This window comes from Carassius gibelio, chromosome A4, assembly GCF_023724105.1.
Source record: "Carassius gibelio isolate Cgi1373 ecotype wild population from Czech Republic chromosome A4, carGib1.2-hapl.c, whole genome shotgun sequence".
NCBI classification, from domain to species: domain Eukaryota; kingdom Metazoa; phylum Chordata; class Actinopteri; order Cypriniformes; family Cyprinidae; genus Carassius; species Carassius gibelio.
In genome coordinates, this window is record NC_068374.1 from 30,868,438 (window position 1) to 30,883,373 (window position 14,936).

The 14,936-nt window shown below is 35.7% G+C and overlaps 1 protein-coding gene and 1 long non-coding RNA gene across 2 annotated transcripts in view; one reads left to right on the top strand and one right to left on the bottom strand.

The window, feature by feature from the left end:
- Positions 1 to 1,168: 1,168 nt before the first annotated feature.
- LOC127977092 (uncharacterized) lies at positions 1,169 to 1,954 on the top strand. Its single transcript, XR_008158089.1, has 3 exons — positions 1,169 to 1,223; positions 1,415 to 1,475; positions 1,719 to 1,954. It is a non-coding gene; the product is annotated as an uncharacterized LOC127977092 (long non-coding RNA).
- A 3,134-nt stretch (positions 1,955 to 5,088) lies between these two features.
- Positions 5,089 to 14,936, bottom strand: part of LOC127976982 (protein O-mannosyl-transferase TMTC1-like) — a 36,623-nt gene continuing 26,775 nt past the window's right edge. The window contains exons 10-20 of the mRNA XM_052581585.1: positions 14,178 to 14,345; positions 13,115 to 13,228; positions 12,793 to 12,936; positions 12,011 to 12,119; positions 11,761 to 11,863; positions 10,259 to 10,394; positions 10,025 to 10,169; positions 9,257 to 9,394; positions 8,803 to 8,925; positions 6,936 to 7,013; positions 5,089 to 5,964 (exon numbers count right to left, since the gene is read on the bottom strand). Of these exons, the coding sequence (XP_052437545.1) occupies positions 5,842 to 5,964; positions 6,936 to 7,013; positions 8,803 to 8,925; positions 9,257 to 9,394; positions 10,025 to 10,169; positions 10,259 to 10,394; positions 11,761 to 11,863; positions 12,011 to 12,119; positions 12,793 to 12,936; positions 13,115 to 13,228; positions 14,178 to 14,345 (1,381 nt within the window). The 3' untranslated portion in view covers positions 5,089 to 5,841. The remainder of the gene's footprint in view (positions 5,965 to 6,935; positions 7,014 to 8,802; positions 8,926 to 9,256; positions 9,395 to 10,024; positions 10,170 to 10,258; positions 10,395 to 11,760; positions 11,864 to 12,010; positions 12,120 to 12,792; positions 12,937 to 13,114; positions 13,229 to 14,177; positions 14,346 to 14,936) is intronic.

The following is a 14,936-nucleotide window of genomic DNA, read 5'->3' on the forward strand; positions in this document are numbered from 1 at the left end:
GCTAGCTTTTCTTGTTCCCCAACCAGTTGTCACACAAGACGAGTTATCTTCATTAACCATTTCATCATCTTTATCTGTTAAGCACATCGGAAATATCATCGGCCCTGGACAGAGCAAACGTTAAGCTGTACAACACTGATTGTTGATCAGGATCTCATGAAAACCACAGATAAGGGTCATATGATTCTATACCGATTCGAGCTGGGACAGATAAGCGGATCAGAGGCTGGTGGGAAGCTCCCATCAGAAGCCAAACTCTGCACGCTTTCCACAGCTGCAGTCAGACCCAACATGAAGTTCCCCAGCAAACATTGGTCCGACGGTGACGTCGTGTGGCCGGCCAAAAATAGTCGCGGTAGGACGGCATAAATCGGTAGAAATATGTAACGCAGAACATTTCCTAAAAATGCATTCAGATATGTTTGTACACGTTTATAGTTCTATGGGGTTTCATGTATAATTGTTTTTTTGACTTTTAGATACGTGTAGTTCAAAATTTACCCACGTTGTGAATCGGTTGTGAGAGGACGTCACCTAGTGACGTCATTTACACGTGCGTTACACGTCCATCATGACCCTATGTGAAATCCTTGTGGAATATGCAAAAGCTGTGCTTACACCTTGATTAATACTGCAATATTTAATTAAAGTGCACCAAGTAGTTTTTAAGAGGTTTTAAAGAGGTTGTGAATAGACGTCCACTGACGTCTTTTACACGTCTCGTCATGGTTTGTGAAAAAATGTCCAAGCAAGACTAGCAGGAAAAAAAAAAAAAAAAAAAATATATATATATATATATATACAAAGTAAATATATTCACTTTATCTTGTAAAAAAAAATTATAATCAAAAAGAGCCCAGTGTGGTTAAGTGATTGCAAAGCAATGCTGCAATTTAGTCATTATTTCAACCTGTTTTATGTATTTGTTGTTATTATTTTTATTGAGTCTATGCATACACATGTAAAACAGATATATACCCGGTCACAATTTCGGTCTGAGTTGGATGTAATTGCCAAAACGGTGCTGCCAAGATGTAGACACAAAACATACTGATATATTTCGTGATATTACAAAATCCCGCGATAGGATAGATTATCTCGCGAGATCTCGCTTTTCGAAGTTCCGGTACATCAAGCAGGCAACCACCACGAGGAGGAGAGGACTCGAAGAGGACTCTTGGAGGGAGATTTGTCGATATAAATTACATAAAATCTACTGTGGGGTAAGTACATTTTGTATTATTTGAATAACGTGCTTGAGTTTTACTTGTTTGACACGAAGGAACCGAGATAAATGATGCCCACGTTGTCAACTGAAATTCACTGAGTATGGCTAAAATTAGCTAACGTTAGAAGGCTAAAAGTTACTTATATTGATGTAATTTTTATTGGTACGCTTTAATTAATTATTCAGGGGACATCACAGCTCTCCTGTCTTATCAGAAATGTCCTGTTCACTTTCTCACGGTTACACTGTGAGTGTTTCTCAAGGGCATCACATTAAAGCATTACACCTTTTGTACAATACAAATAAAATCTAATTCTTGTGATTACCTTTTTTTCCTAATGTTTCATTCATCTTGGTCCAAGTTTTTTTTTTTTTTTTTTTTTTTTTTTTAGCGGTAGACCACAAAGATATTTTGAAATTAAGTGCATGTCATTTATCTCAAATGTTTTATTTTATTTATTTTAAAAAGAAATGTATTCTCTTGCCTCAGATGCTGTGAAGAGGTGGAGAATCTGAATGGGATGCAGCAATGACAGAACACCTGAAGCTTGCTCCGGGAAGAGATGGGGGTGGAGGTTACAAGAAATGAGCCAAACAACTGTAGTTAGTTTAAGGGATATTTCATCCAAAAATGAAAATAGTCATAATTTTCTCACCCTCATGTTACGATCATAATAATTTTTCCTACAGTGGCAGTTAATGGTTTGTGAGATCTGCTTGGTTACAAACATTCTTCCAAATATCTTTATAAGACAACTGTGATTAATAAAGCATTGATAAAAAGAAACCATCTTTTAACATTCTAGTAGAAAACATTCTCAGAAATGTAATATTTTAATAAATGTTGGTTCTATACCGTTTAAAATCATTTACACCACTTTGATTTCATAAATAGCAATGATTTCAAACATATTTTATGATGAGGATCTTATGTTTTATGATTTTCTTGTCACAAGACAACAATGGCTCCTGCAAGGTGTTTATGCCACATGTTCAAATATTAATAATATTCTTAATATTATATGATTAAAGTATTTTAAAATAAATGCAATTAATATTGATTTATATTATATATTAAAAACATTAATAAACCAAAACTGCAAATATAAATTTTTAACAATAATAATGCACTTTAAGATTGAGTATTTCAGCACTTTTTATTCAGTGATGCCCCTCATTAAATCATATTTCTGATGAAAAAAATGGTAGGCCTGTAAACTTATTTCAGAAATCCAAAATGGATACAAAGATAACATTGAAAAACTAATTTTTAAATATATTATCATCTTTAAGATTCTTATTTGTCATTGTCCCAGTAAAGCAAACATGAAAACAATATGGTAAGAACAAAGAAAAGGTATACAGGTTTGAAACATGAGGGTGAGTAAATGAAAGAATTTTCCCTTTATATAATAATTCAGTATTTTGTAATTAGTATTTTAGTTTGGTTAACAGATGCTAAACTGTTCAAAAACAATTAAGTGTGCTAAATCAGAACATGCTTCTTTGTTTGCATATGTCCACAAATAATGTGTTATTGTTAGTGATGTACACGTGATTAAGATGTTCTATGAACGTTCATGTCTGACTGGACCAATCTTGAACTTTTGTCAAGATGTTTTAAACCTCAAGACATAATTGATTGCCTTTCACGATGTTACACAGTGGGTGTGAGATTATTTTATATGCAGGCTTATATATACATACACTTAAAATATGCAGCAACGCATTTAAAAATCCAGAAGACAACGACGTCCAGAAATCGACGCATTTAGAAGTCCAGAAGACGACACGTTTAGACGTCCAGGGACGTGCAGAAAAGATGTGCAGTTCACGTCTAGAAGACGTCAAAGACGTCGGTTCAACTTTCATTTTGGAACTATTTTTCAACCATGACGGGACGTCTCGGATGGACATCTTTTCAACAGTCAAAAGACGTCCAAATGTTTGCTGGGTTCGCTCACATTCTCCACCTTGAATGTACCATCCACAGAGGACACCACCTGCGCCAAGTCACCGGGGAGTTGGCAGGACTCAGATTTGGCCTGACCACACTGCACTGAAATGGATATGAATGATGACTAAAGCAAATTGAAAAGGTACACGATGAGGTACAAGAGTCTCTTACCAGCTGAATCTGCTCCAGAGTAGTCAGAAAGGAGTTCACCTATATAATACAAGCAAAAAAATAAAATAAAATAGCAGTTTCAGAGCAGCCACTTACACATCATCAAAATCTGAAAGTACATACCACGCATTGAAGACTCAATCCATTGTTTGTAGTGGTGTAATGTGGTGTAGACCCCTGGTCTTTGGGCCCGACCACATCCGACCCCCCAGCTGACCACTCCAGCAAGCTTGTACCTATCATCCGTGAAACATGACAGGGGCTCACCAGAGTCCCCCTGATCCAGATGGTTTCACAATAAAGCAAAAGGAAAAATCTTGTTTCAAATTATTAATTAATCATTCATAAATGTCATTAAGCTATTTGAACAGCCGAACCAAATGACATTTTAAAACCTAAACTTGACATATGCCTTGTCATAAAAGTTCAAATGATATTTTAAGAGACTAACTTACCTTGACACATATTATACACAGACACACTGACATGTATACTTTTATCATCATATTATTTTTATATAATAATAATAATAATGTTATTATTATTATAAAGGATTTATTCTATGATCTCTCACCAGGGTTAGCCTTTGTCCAATTAAGAGAGAGAGTATTAAAATATATTTTTTTTTATGCATGTTCACAAATGTGCTTTTAAAAATGAGCGGAGAATCTTACAAAGGGCGTTACAAGACAACAACACGCACAGAAAATATGACCTGGGGCGCTTAATTAACTAAGTGGAATAATGGCACATAATCACCACTAGAGGTCAGCAAAGATTCAAGCTCTCTCTCACGCGTAAAACTACACGCCCTGTGGATCGAAATTGAAATGTGCTTCCATGTTTTGCACGACAGTTCTTCCGTTATTGTAACAATCTGTTGATATATTTATAACGTACTGCCGAAAATACAAGTAGATGGTCAAAGTGAGCGTCTAAACCAATCTGCATCATGGTTCTGTCTACAGTCACACCAGGATACTAAACACGCTTTAGTCACAACTGCGCTTAATGGACAATGTTTTTATTAGTAATTTCCATTGTTTGACAAAGGAATATGTCTCATATGGCAAAGCCTACCATATGCTTCCTCTATCATTCATGCAGGCACCTCAATTTATAACAAGTCATTATAGTCTGTGACCACTAGTGAAACAGCATCAGTTACATCTTTTCAATACACACACGCCTATATGTTTATATAAATGGAACCTTATATATTTCCAGATTTAAGCCATTTGTCATTTCATTTTTTCATTTTACGTTCTCACGTGTATTCTCAGTAAACATGGATTTTCAGAGCACTTCTAAAAGCAATATTACACTTGTAATACACTATTTAAACAGTACCATGTTTAAACATGTAAAAGCCGTTTAAATATGAAACAGCTGTTTGTCTTGCTCAAGATCATGCAGCTTTCTCTCATACACCAGTGTCTGAGATTAAAAATATAGTTAGTTTATTTGAAATCAAATGTGAATCATATTGCAAATTCAGTTGAAGGAAAGACTGTCTTGCTAAATCCTTTTCTATACCAGATCTGTGCATATTTAATTGATATTTTAAAACAGTGGGATGCATACCGAATTACAGAACAATGCATTTCTGTGTGTAAAGGTTGTTTTACACCTGGCCTTGGATGGCTATTTTAAAAGAAAGTGATTGCATACATAATAACCCGCGCCCAGAGTAATTTCAACATCTTCAAACAAAAGCACACATTCACGGGGATAATATTGGATAATATTTATTAAATAATCATACATTACTTCACATTGATTTCTGCTATGACATGTTTAGCACGGCTGCTGCTGAATTCAAGAAATGTTCTTGATAACAGTTCCTATGGCAACGAAATGTAAGTGCAAAGATTACGGTATAATCAAGAGTACCGCATTACAAATTCTGGCCACCGAAAATATGACTAAAATCCATGTAATGACCTAGTTCAAGGATACGTCATTATGAATGATAATGTCATTCCAATTTAAAGAGACTTCAATATTTATAGCTTATGAGGATAAAAATGATAATTCATTGCACAGGTCAATATGCCTTTAGTCCAAGATACATTCCACAAAATTGATGCATGTACGAAATAAAAGATCAAATTAAAGCACATCCTTCATTTAAATCACTCACAAAATCCTTATGTGAGAAAAAACCTAAATACAAGCAGACCACCTGATCAGCCGTGTTCATGGAACACAGCTAGTCATATCTGAGAACTCATTTGTCTGAGATTATGCAGTGATGTGTTGAGGTCAATGGTATCTGCTTGGTCCAGCTCTGGACGCTCAGTCTTTTGGATTAGTTCAATTCTAGAGCCTCTCTTTAAACTCTAGGGGAAGGAAGCGGTCATTAATCATCTCCTGAGTCCAAACCGTAGTTTGCATGTCTTAGTTCGGCCCTTCTCTTCACCCTTCTGTGTCTCAGTTGCTTGTCCTTCATCATTTGGCTGAGAGTTCAGGTCACGCTGATCCTCTAGGCCCCTTGGAGTTTTTTCTCTAGTCTGTCCAGCTTGGCCAGGTTTTCCTTCAGCAGTTTGGAGCCGGGTGAGAGGAGAAGAGCTCTTTGGTAGTACATTCTTGCTGCTGCATAGTCTCCCTAAAAAAAATATATATATATTTAACACAAGAACACACCAGTTCAGGTTAAAATGGCATGAGATAATGCATAGGTCATATTTAATCTAATCAAAAATAATAAATAAGAATTTATATATGCATTGTGACAATTTTGATCGTACTTTATAATAAGGTTTCTATTAGTTAACATGAATATACATGAGTCATTTATTACTCTTTGTTAATGATAATTACAACATTTACTAATACATTAGTAAAATCAAAAGTTGTATATGTTAATATTATTTAATGGACCTGAGCTAACTGAACTAACATAATCAGATGTTTTTTTTTTTTTTTTTTTTACTAATATTAGGAAAGATTAATAAATACTGTAACAAATGTTTTGCTCATTGTTATTTCATGTAAGTTAATGCACTAACCAACAATAACTAATAGGATCTTAAAGTGTCACTACTATAATTTTACTAACAAATCTCTAATTAATATTGTAATACAGTAATAAAACTCAATGATTTGTTTTTATTTAGAATGGTTTGAAATTGATTTTTAATCTGTTTTAACAAACTGTGACTAAATGATTATTATATTAGCAAGGTTTTTATTCTTTAAATTATAAATGTATTAAATAATATATTATAAATTAAACATTTAAATAAATGTTTGCTTAATTGAAAACAAAAGATACAAAAAGTAAATATATTTTTATATAAAATAAGACCATACCGATTCATTTTTACACAATTGTGTTTTGCATATTTTTAAATGGCATATTAGTTGTTATTAAATATATACATTTTAATCAATAAGATTATTATATTTTACTTTTTTAATATTAAATTTATATTGCTAATATTAATTCTAACCAAAGCCTTCTAAACAAGCCAATTTCTTAATGAAATTTCTTTCCTAATGCAAAATATATATTTTTCCTTTCAATTTTTGTGGTGATATCAGTATTGATCAGACCTCAAAACTCAGCCATCATACCTTGATATGCTGAATGCCGCCCATATTCATCCAGGCTTGTGATTGGTCAGGTTTCAGCTCGACAGCAAGCTTGTAGCTCTGGAAACATTAGATCAACAAATGACATATGATATATGCATGAGATGTAGCCAGTGATGAATTCAACAGCATTAAACAGCCTGTGAGTTTCAACCTTTTAGAAGAGTTTTGACCTGTGCAAGAAACACGATCCATTCAAGATTAAAAAAAAAGCACTGGAGGCGCATTTAACAGTCTGGCTCTACCGCAGATGTGGTGTTATAACACCGCAAAAAGCCTTTTTGTTCAAAACTTTATAAATGAGCTTTGAACTGGATAGCAAAATTATGTAAACCTGAGTCCAGCCTGATCTCAGCTTTCCTTTTGTGGTCTAAATAAAAGTAAAACTACAGGCCAAATATTAGTGGGAGACCTGGAATGAGTCCAGGATCAAACAATGCAACCAAAACAGTCCTCATATTAACCAGAAATCCTGGCAAAGAAACTTCGTCCCTTTAAGGCAGCCAGGATGTTGAGAAACACAGAGGTTAAAGACAAAGCTTCCAGCGCGAGACGAAGTCTGGACTGTTTGTATTTGGAGATGAAAGGAGGTGGGTGATGTTCCTGTGACAGTATCAGGGCACTGGCAAGGAACAGTGTGCAGCAAGCAGCAGAGAACACAATTACCCAACATTTAGTCTCATGTAGACAGACTATCAGCAAAACTGATCCGTATTGCAGGTTATTCTGACTGAGATTTAAACAGGAAGGGGCCTGGTTGACATGTCAAAGAACCAATCACAGGCTTTTATGTTTACTGTAATGGATATAACCGTGAAACCAAAATTTATATATATCTTGACGTATGTATTTGGTCTGAAAAAGGCATTAAAGGAACATTTTCAGTCAAAGGAACCGTTCCACTGTAGCCATTCAATTCAAAATGATTAATGCAGTAAAATTCAGGACAAAACTAGTCAAAGATAATCAATACATATCTACATTGAGAAAAAACAAACATTTTCTTTCTATTCTTAGTATTTGATTTTATCATTGACAAAACACGAAAATATGTAAATCAATATTAATTTATAAAATGAAAAAATGCTCTTAATATAATAAATGATCTAACAGTGAAGAAGTTATTGTCTGTATGAATTGCATTTCTTCATTCAAAAACAATTTAATTACTGTAAAATGAATACTGTACTCATTCATATAATGTAATGAAATTATATTATTTTTATGCATTAAAAAGGGGGGAAATTATATATATAATTTTACATATTCATTTTGATATCTATCTTTAAATATGGTATATTTGATTTTATTTAAATAATAAAATATTATTGTTATATTATAATTTTTATTCATATTGATATACTGTATTTAAATAATGTTGCAGTATTTTCTTCCCTTACGTTACGTTCATTTTAATTTTTTTAATACAAGCTATTGTATTCTAATAATTCTGAATTACTAATTATTTTAGAATAAATACATTTATTGTTGTAAAAAATATTTATGGTACTAAATTAAAGCTTTCTTTTTATTTATTTATTTTAAAATACAATGCTTTTCACAGAAAGTTTAAAGTAAATCAGTCGATTCAGAAACAAAAAATAAGCATCAAATCTTCTCAGAGGACTGATAAAGACCTGTATATCTTTACTTTTGGATTTTGTATAAATCCAGACAGTCAAATTAGAGCTTTCCATCTGAGTAAAGCGATTGCAATTTTTGTGTGTGATATGCATCAATCGCTCCATGAACTGTCTACAGGCAAGTTAAGACACAGTAAACAAGAATGTGAAGAAAATGAATATCTGAAGAGCTCTTCCCTCACATTGACAGCTGCAGATGTAGTTACCTGGAAGGCTCGATCAAGCTCGTTCATCTCTCTGAGCTGGTTGCCCATGGAGAAGTGCAGCTCTGCCCTCACCGCAGGGTCTGACGGCTCCTGCTGCAGTGCTGTCTTCAACGCATCCAATGCCTGGAAACACCATTCATACTCATTAAGCTCAAAACTAGTGCTGAACTTCGTTTTGCTGAGGTTCTTCGACTCCCAGGAGGCATAGAGATTTCTCTTTGAGGCAGAGTAATGAGTAAAGGCATGAGTAATAAAAAGAAATTCAATAAAATGTGCTTTGAACTGCTGAATGCAGTGGCGAAATTGGATAGGGGCAAAATTAAGATCCAGGATGAATTGATTCATTGCCCCAATTGAGATGAAAAAAACTTATGTTTGTGTGTTTTCCATTTCAATACGGGGTAATAAAAGGGAGTGTGCATGAATTGATGCACACAAAGACACATACACACACCTCAGTGTGGTTGCCTTGTTTGCTGTAGATGGCAGACAACAAGCGGTAACATTCAGTGCAGTTGCTGGTCTTTGAAATGATGCCCAGGGTCATTTTCTCGGCCTCCACAGAGCGACCTGCCATGGCTAAAACCTGCGCCTGTGGAGAAAACGAGATGGGAAGAGACAAACGAGTTAAAAAGGGAAAGAGCAATTGAAAGAGCGACCAGAAAAGAATCTGCGAGGTCACTGGCCTCTTTATCTTAAGCCGGTGATGTGAATCACACTGAAGGGTCTGTGGAGACGCAATTAAGCTGACGTTCTACTCTTTGAAACACTCAAAGCAACCCGTTTACAAAGACCAGTGCCAATGCTAACAATTAAAGGGATAGTTCACCCAAAAATGAAAAATGGCTGTTAATTTACTAACGCTTAGGCCATTAAGATGTAGAGTTTTTTCTTCAGTAGAACAATAAAGAAGATCTTCATCTGAAACCGTGGTCGTTGGTGATTCATAAAATGATATGCTTTTTTAATTCTCAAAATCAAGAAGCTGCTGACTTGCATTTTACAAAACACCAAGGACCAGTTTCAGCTAAAAATCTTTACTGTTTCACTCAAGAAAAAAAAGTCACCTACATCTTGGATGGGCTGAGGGTGAGCTAAATAACAGCAAATTTTCATTTTTGGGTGAACTATCCCTTTATAACAATATCAAACCTAAACCTAACTGGTTGGATTGGAAAAAAGATTCATATAGGAAGTGGTGGGATTATGACTATAATCTCACCAGAGCGAGCCAGATATCAGTGCTGTCGGGCTGAAGTGTGGCCGCCTCTCTGTAAACCTCCAGTGCCTCCTCGTATCTACCGGTGTTGTAGTATAAAGCCCCAAGAGGGGTCAGGATATCCACTTTACGAACCACTTGCAGGGCCCTGTGAGACACACCCACATGCGATTCAGTTTACAGTCGTGCAAGCCGGATACACCATTTAGACAATGGTATCATTTGACCTCATCTTACCTTTTGTACCATAGCTCCGCCTCTTTATTGTCATTGGACGAGCGAAGAAGACGACCCAGGTTCACCATGGCAACATAGTGAGATGGCTTGAGACGCACCGCTTCCTGGTAATGAAAGGCTGCACGATCTCCATGACCTAAACAGAGACAGGTAATAAATAGCTTGTGTATAATATGTGGTTGATATGAAGCACTAGAGATGTGAGTAACACACTAACAATCATCTAGGAATGACCTGGCAACCACTTTAAAAACCACGAAACAATGCACTAGAACATCTGAGCAACTGAACACAAAAACCCTGGTAGATGACCTTGGCAACTGCAATCAATAACCTGGAAATTAACCAAAGCACTCTAGCAACTGCAAAGTGAAACTAACCAAGCATATAAAGAACTCCTTAGTAAATCCCTAGCAAGCACAGGAACACCGTAGAAACCATATAGTAACATAGAACCAGCCACATAGAATACCCTAGCAACTACACAGCAATATGGAGTCAAGCAAATACCAACACCCTAGCAACATGGCAACATGGAACGAAACAACCACATAAAAAACCCATAGACTGTATAAAAACATGGAGACTCATGAAGAGCATATTGGAAGCTTAGAGTGTGCAGAGTGGGCCGTCGCCATCTTGGCAGCGCGTCACCGCGCGACTCTCCCGGACAATCGAAAATGAGCAAAAAGGCGGCACTGGTTACTTAAGCCACGCCCACCTAGCTCGACAGCAGTTACAGCACCCGCAATCCACCTGTCACTCAAGTGGCCACGCCCTTAATTTTGCAGAACTTTAAGGCTTAATATAAAAATGTAAACGGATTAAACAAAAAATTCACCCACCTCGCAGTTGACATGAAGGGCAAAATTAGCTTTATATAGCAAAATCATATTTTGAACCGGGCTGTATACATGTTTTTTCCTGCTGTAGAGTTGGGCATTTTAACATGAGGAGTCTATGGGACTGACTCCCTTCTGCAGCCAGCCTCAAGCGGCCAGTCGATGAATTACAGTTTAAGTCACTTCCTTGTTGGCTTCACGAGAGAGAGCGGGAGGTTGGCGCTCGAAAAAACCTAAGCAACTGCAAAGTAACCAGTGTGAAACCAACCACACAGAACATCTTTGTTACCACATAAGGCCCTAACAACCGCCAATAACAGCCTAGCAACCACATAGCAATGTGAAACCAATCACATAAAGCATCTTAGCAACCACATGCCAACCAACACCCAAGCAACCACCTGGAACATCTTAGCTACTGCATAAGGCCCAGGCAACCACTTAGAACACACTATTAACATGGAACCAACTATATAAAATTCCTCAGCGACTGCATAATAACACCCTTACAACCACCCAGAACACCTTAGCAAATGCATAGCAACAAGAAATCAACCAAATATAACTTAGCAAGCACATATTGACGCTCTGGCAACCATTTAAAGACCTTAGCATCATGTCAGAGTTGATCTAGTTTAAAGAGTTCTAGAAGATTCTTACCTGTGTCCACCAGAAACACGCCGTAGTTGTTATGGAGGTCAGAACTGTCGGGGCAGTTCTCAATACCCTTGGTGTAAATTTCATTTGCTTCTTTTGAATGCCCCTACACAAAAACCACGGGAAAGAATAATTAATCCTTTTACAAAAAAACATGAACTTTAATGCAAAAAAAAAAAAAAAAAAACCCCAAAAAGATCGCTTTTTATGTGTATAATTTAATACAATGGGAACAAATGACAGAAAGGAAGACCTGGTCAGCGTATAGAGAGGCGAGGCTGGAATAGGCATCAGCAAAATGGGGACCGAAACGAATAGATTCCTTCAACATCCTCTCTGCCTCTTCCTCCTTCCCCTGAGACCTGCAAGACCATAACACCATCATCCTCTTCCTCATATGCACAGACACAGTGGCTGTGTACGAAACTGAAGGCAGCAGCACAAACAACATCAAATTACTTCTGTGAACTACAACATCAAACACTATTTTTATCCTTTCCAATATTCGGATGTGCCTCCCGACCTAGGCAAACGACACACAAATGCAGCATTCTCAGATTTCGGACACAAGTGATATTGCAACAGCGTTTGCATATTTACTTTAGAAGGTTACCAGTTTGTGTATTTTATGGAAGCTTGTTTCACCACTGAATAAAAATACAAAAATTAATTGACAAAAGTTTCCATCTCACAATACTGACGTTTTTCTCAGAATTCTGACTTTGTAACAACCAATTGTGAGATATACTTGCAATTTTACGAAAGTTTAATTTTTTTTACGTCGGAATTGGACTTAATAGTGAATTTATATCAGAATTGTGAGGAAAAAAAGTCAGAATTGCGAGAAATAACTGAGAAAAAAAAAGAGTCAGAATTGTGAGTTTGTATCCTGCATATATAATTCACTGAGAAAAAAAGTCAGAATTGCGAGTTAAAAAAAAAATATTCCGAGGCAGAAACAGGTTTCCATAATATTTACTTCAGAGGGTTACCAATTTGTCTTTACTTTAGAAGGATCTAGATTTATGTATTTACTTCAGAAGGTTGCCCAGGTTGAAGAGAGCTCTGTTGTGTTGAGGGTTAATATTCAGCGCTCTCCTGTAATAATCTTCAGCCTCCTCAGCCTGGTGAGTCAGGGTGCCCAGATTATTCAGAGCACTGGCATGTCGGGGGTACAGTCTATATAAAAACACACATGCAATTTATGGATTTACATAATCAATCAAACCACTGATTCTTAATTAAAAATATGAAGGAACTGGGGTATTAAGGTGTATTTTGGAAATTGTAAATGATTCTTTCAAAAGAAAAACCATTCAGTGTCAAATTGCTCTCATGCACACATACACACACTCACCTGAGGGCTGTTTTGTAGTGATAAATGGCTTCTTGGTTTCGTCCCCTGTCCTTCAGGAAGTTGGCATAGTTGTAATGAACTTTAGCGTTATGAGGTAAAGTCTGAATGCCAGACCTGACGGAGGAGGAAGAAAATAGATCAAGACCCAGAAGGCACAGAGAAAGAAAACACATTTTGTACGTACAGTTTGAAAGGATGTAAATCCAAAGAATGCAAAACTTCAAGGTAAATTACGGTCACACTTTATTTTAGGGTCCAATTCTCACTATTAACTAACCATTAACTATGACTTTTGCCTCAATTAACTCCTTATTTGCGGCTTAATAGTTTATAAGGTAGTTGTTAAGTTTAGGGTATTGGGGAGGATTATGGATGCAATGCATTATATGTACTTTATAAGCACTAATAAACAGCCAATATGTTAATAATAGACATGCTAATAAGCAACTAGTTATTAGTCTGAATTGGACCCTATAATAAAGTGTTACCATTACTTTAAATAAAATAAACTTTAACTGGAATACATTTTTTTTTTTAAATGTATGCATATAAAAATGCAAATCATGTAATACATGGAAAATGTAATGCTTATTAATTAAAACTATGGTTATTATAGTTAACTAAAACTGTTTTAAAAAACATTCGTTACCTGAAGTGAACTAAAATAAAAAAATATACATAAAATACAAAAATGTAAATTGATGTGCTAAAGTAACTAAAACTTAAATAAAGAGAATAGAAGTCACACACACATATTATATACAGTATGTGTGTGTGTAATTTATATTCTCTTTATTTCAGTTTTATAATAACACTGAAAAATAACAGATAAAACAAGAAATGGCACATAAAATGTGATGGAACAGAAAAAGTCTTGGCCAAGCATTCTGGAAAATTAGCTTAAATTGGCAGCTGGAACATGTTAGATGGTTTCTGGTTGGTCATGAACTGTTTCGAGATCATCTACCAGCTAGATCAAGAGTCTAAAAGCTCCTCTGCCTCTATCTTAAACTGGTTTCTTCAGGAACTTCCAAGCAGAACGTGAATCTGCACACTCACACACCTGAACAGGGCTTCTCTGGAGAGCCAGATCTCATTCTGTTGGACGGTCTTCCAGGAGAAGAGGAGGAGGACAACCAGCATGGACACAGTTAGTGCAGCCGCTCCCCACCGACTGACAACTGAATACAGTCTGTTCAGCCCATGCACCACCAGAACACAGTACCCCATACTGGACAGACACACAAAGAGAGTGTTGTTATGGAAAAATCCTGCATAGATGGAAATTAAAGCAGTTTTGGAACAGACCTTTTGTGTATATTCCAAAGGTAATGTACTGTAGAGAGTATTGTGGGTGGAAAATAGCACATTTTAAACTGTGATGCTAATGCATTTCAGCATTTAATTTTCTCTCATGTATTTGATGTTATTTCAGACAGCTAAAGAACGACTTCCTAGGTGGAGACAGCTAACTCTCATGAAAAATAGCAATAATATAACCTTTAAAAGTATTGTGTCTATGCAAGACTTTAATTAGATATTCAAAATGAGACTTACGTAAAAAAAAAAAAAATCATCAACTCTTATGACAGTATCTAAAATATCATTCATATGTGTAGCACAAATTATAAATGACAAAACATGCAACGGTGTTTAAAACTAAAAAAGGTCGGAGAGATTTTTCACCACAGAAATCACAGGAAAGAAATCATTACAATTACATGACTTCCCATAAAAGTACTAATATAATAATCAAAAATTAAATCAATAATATATTACATGGATACAATGTTTTTTAAATTATTAAATAAAAGTAAATAAA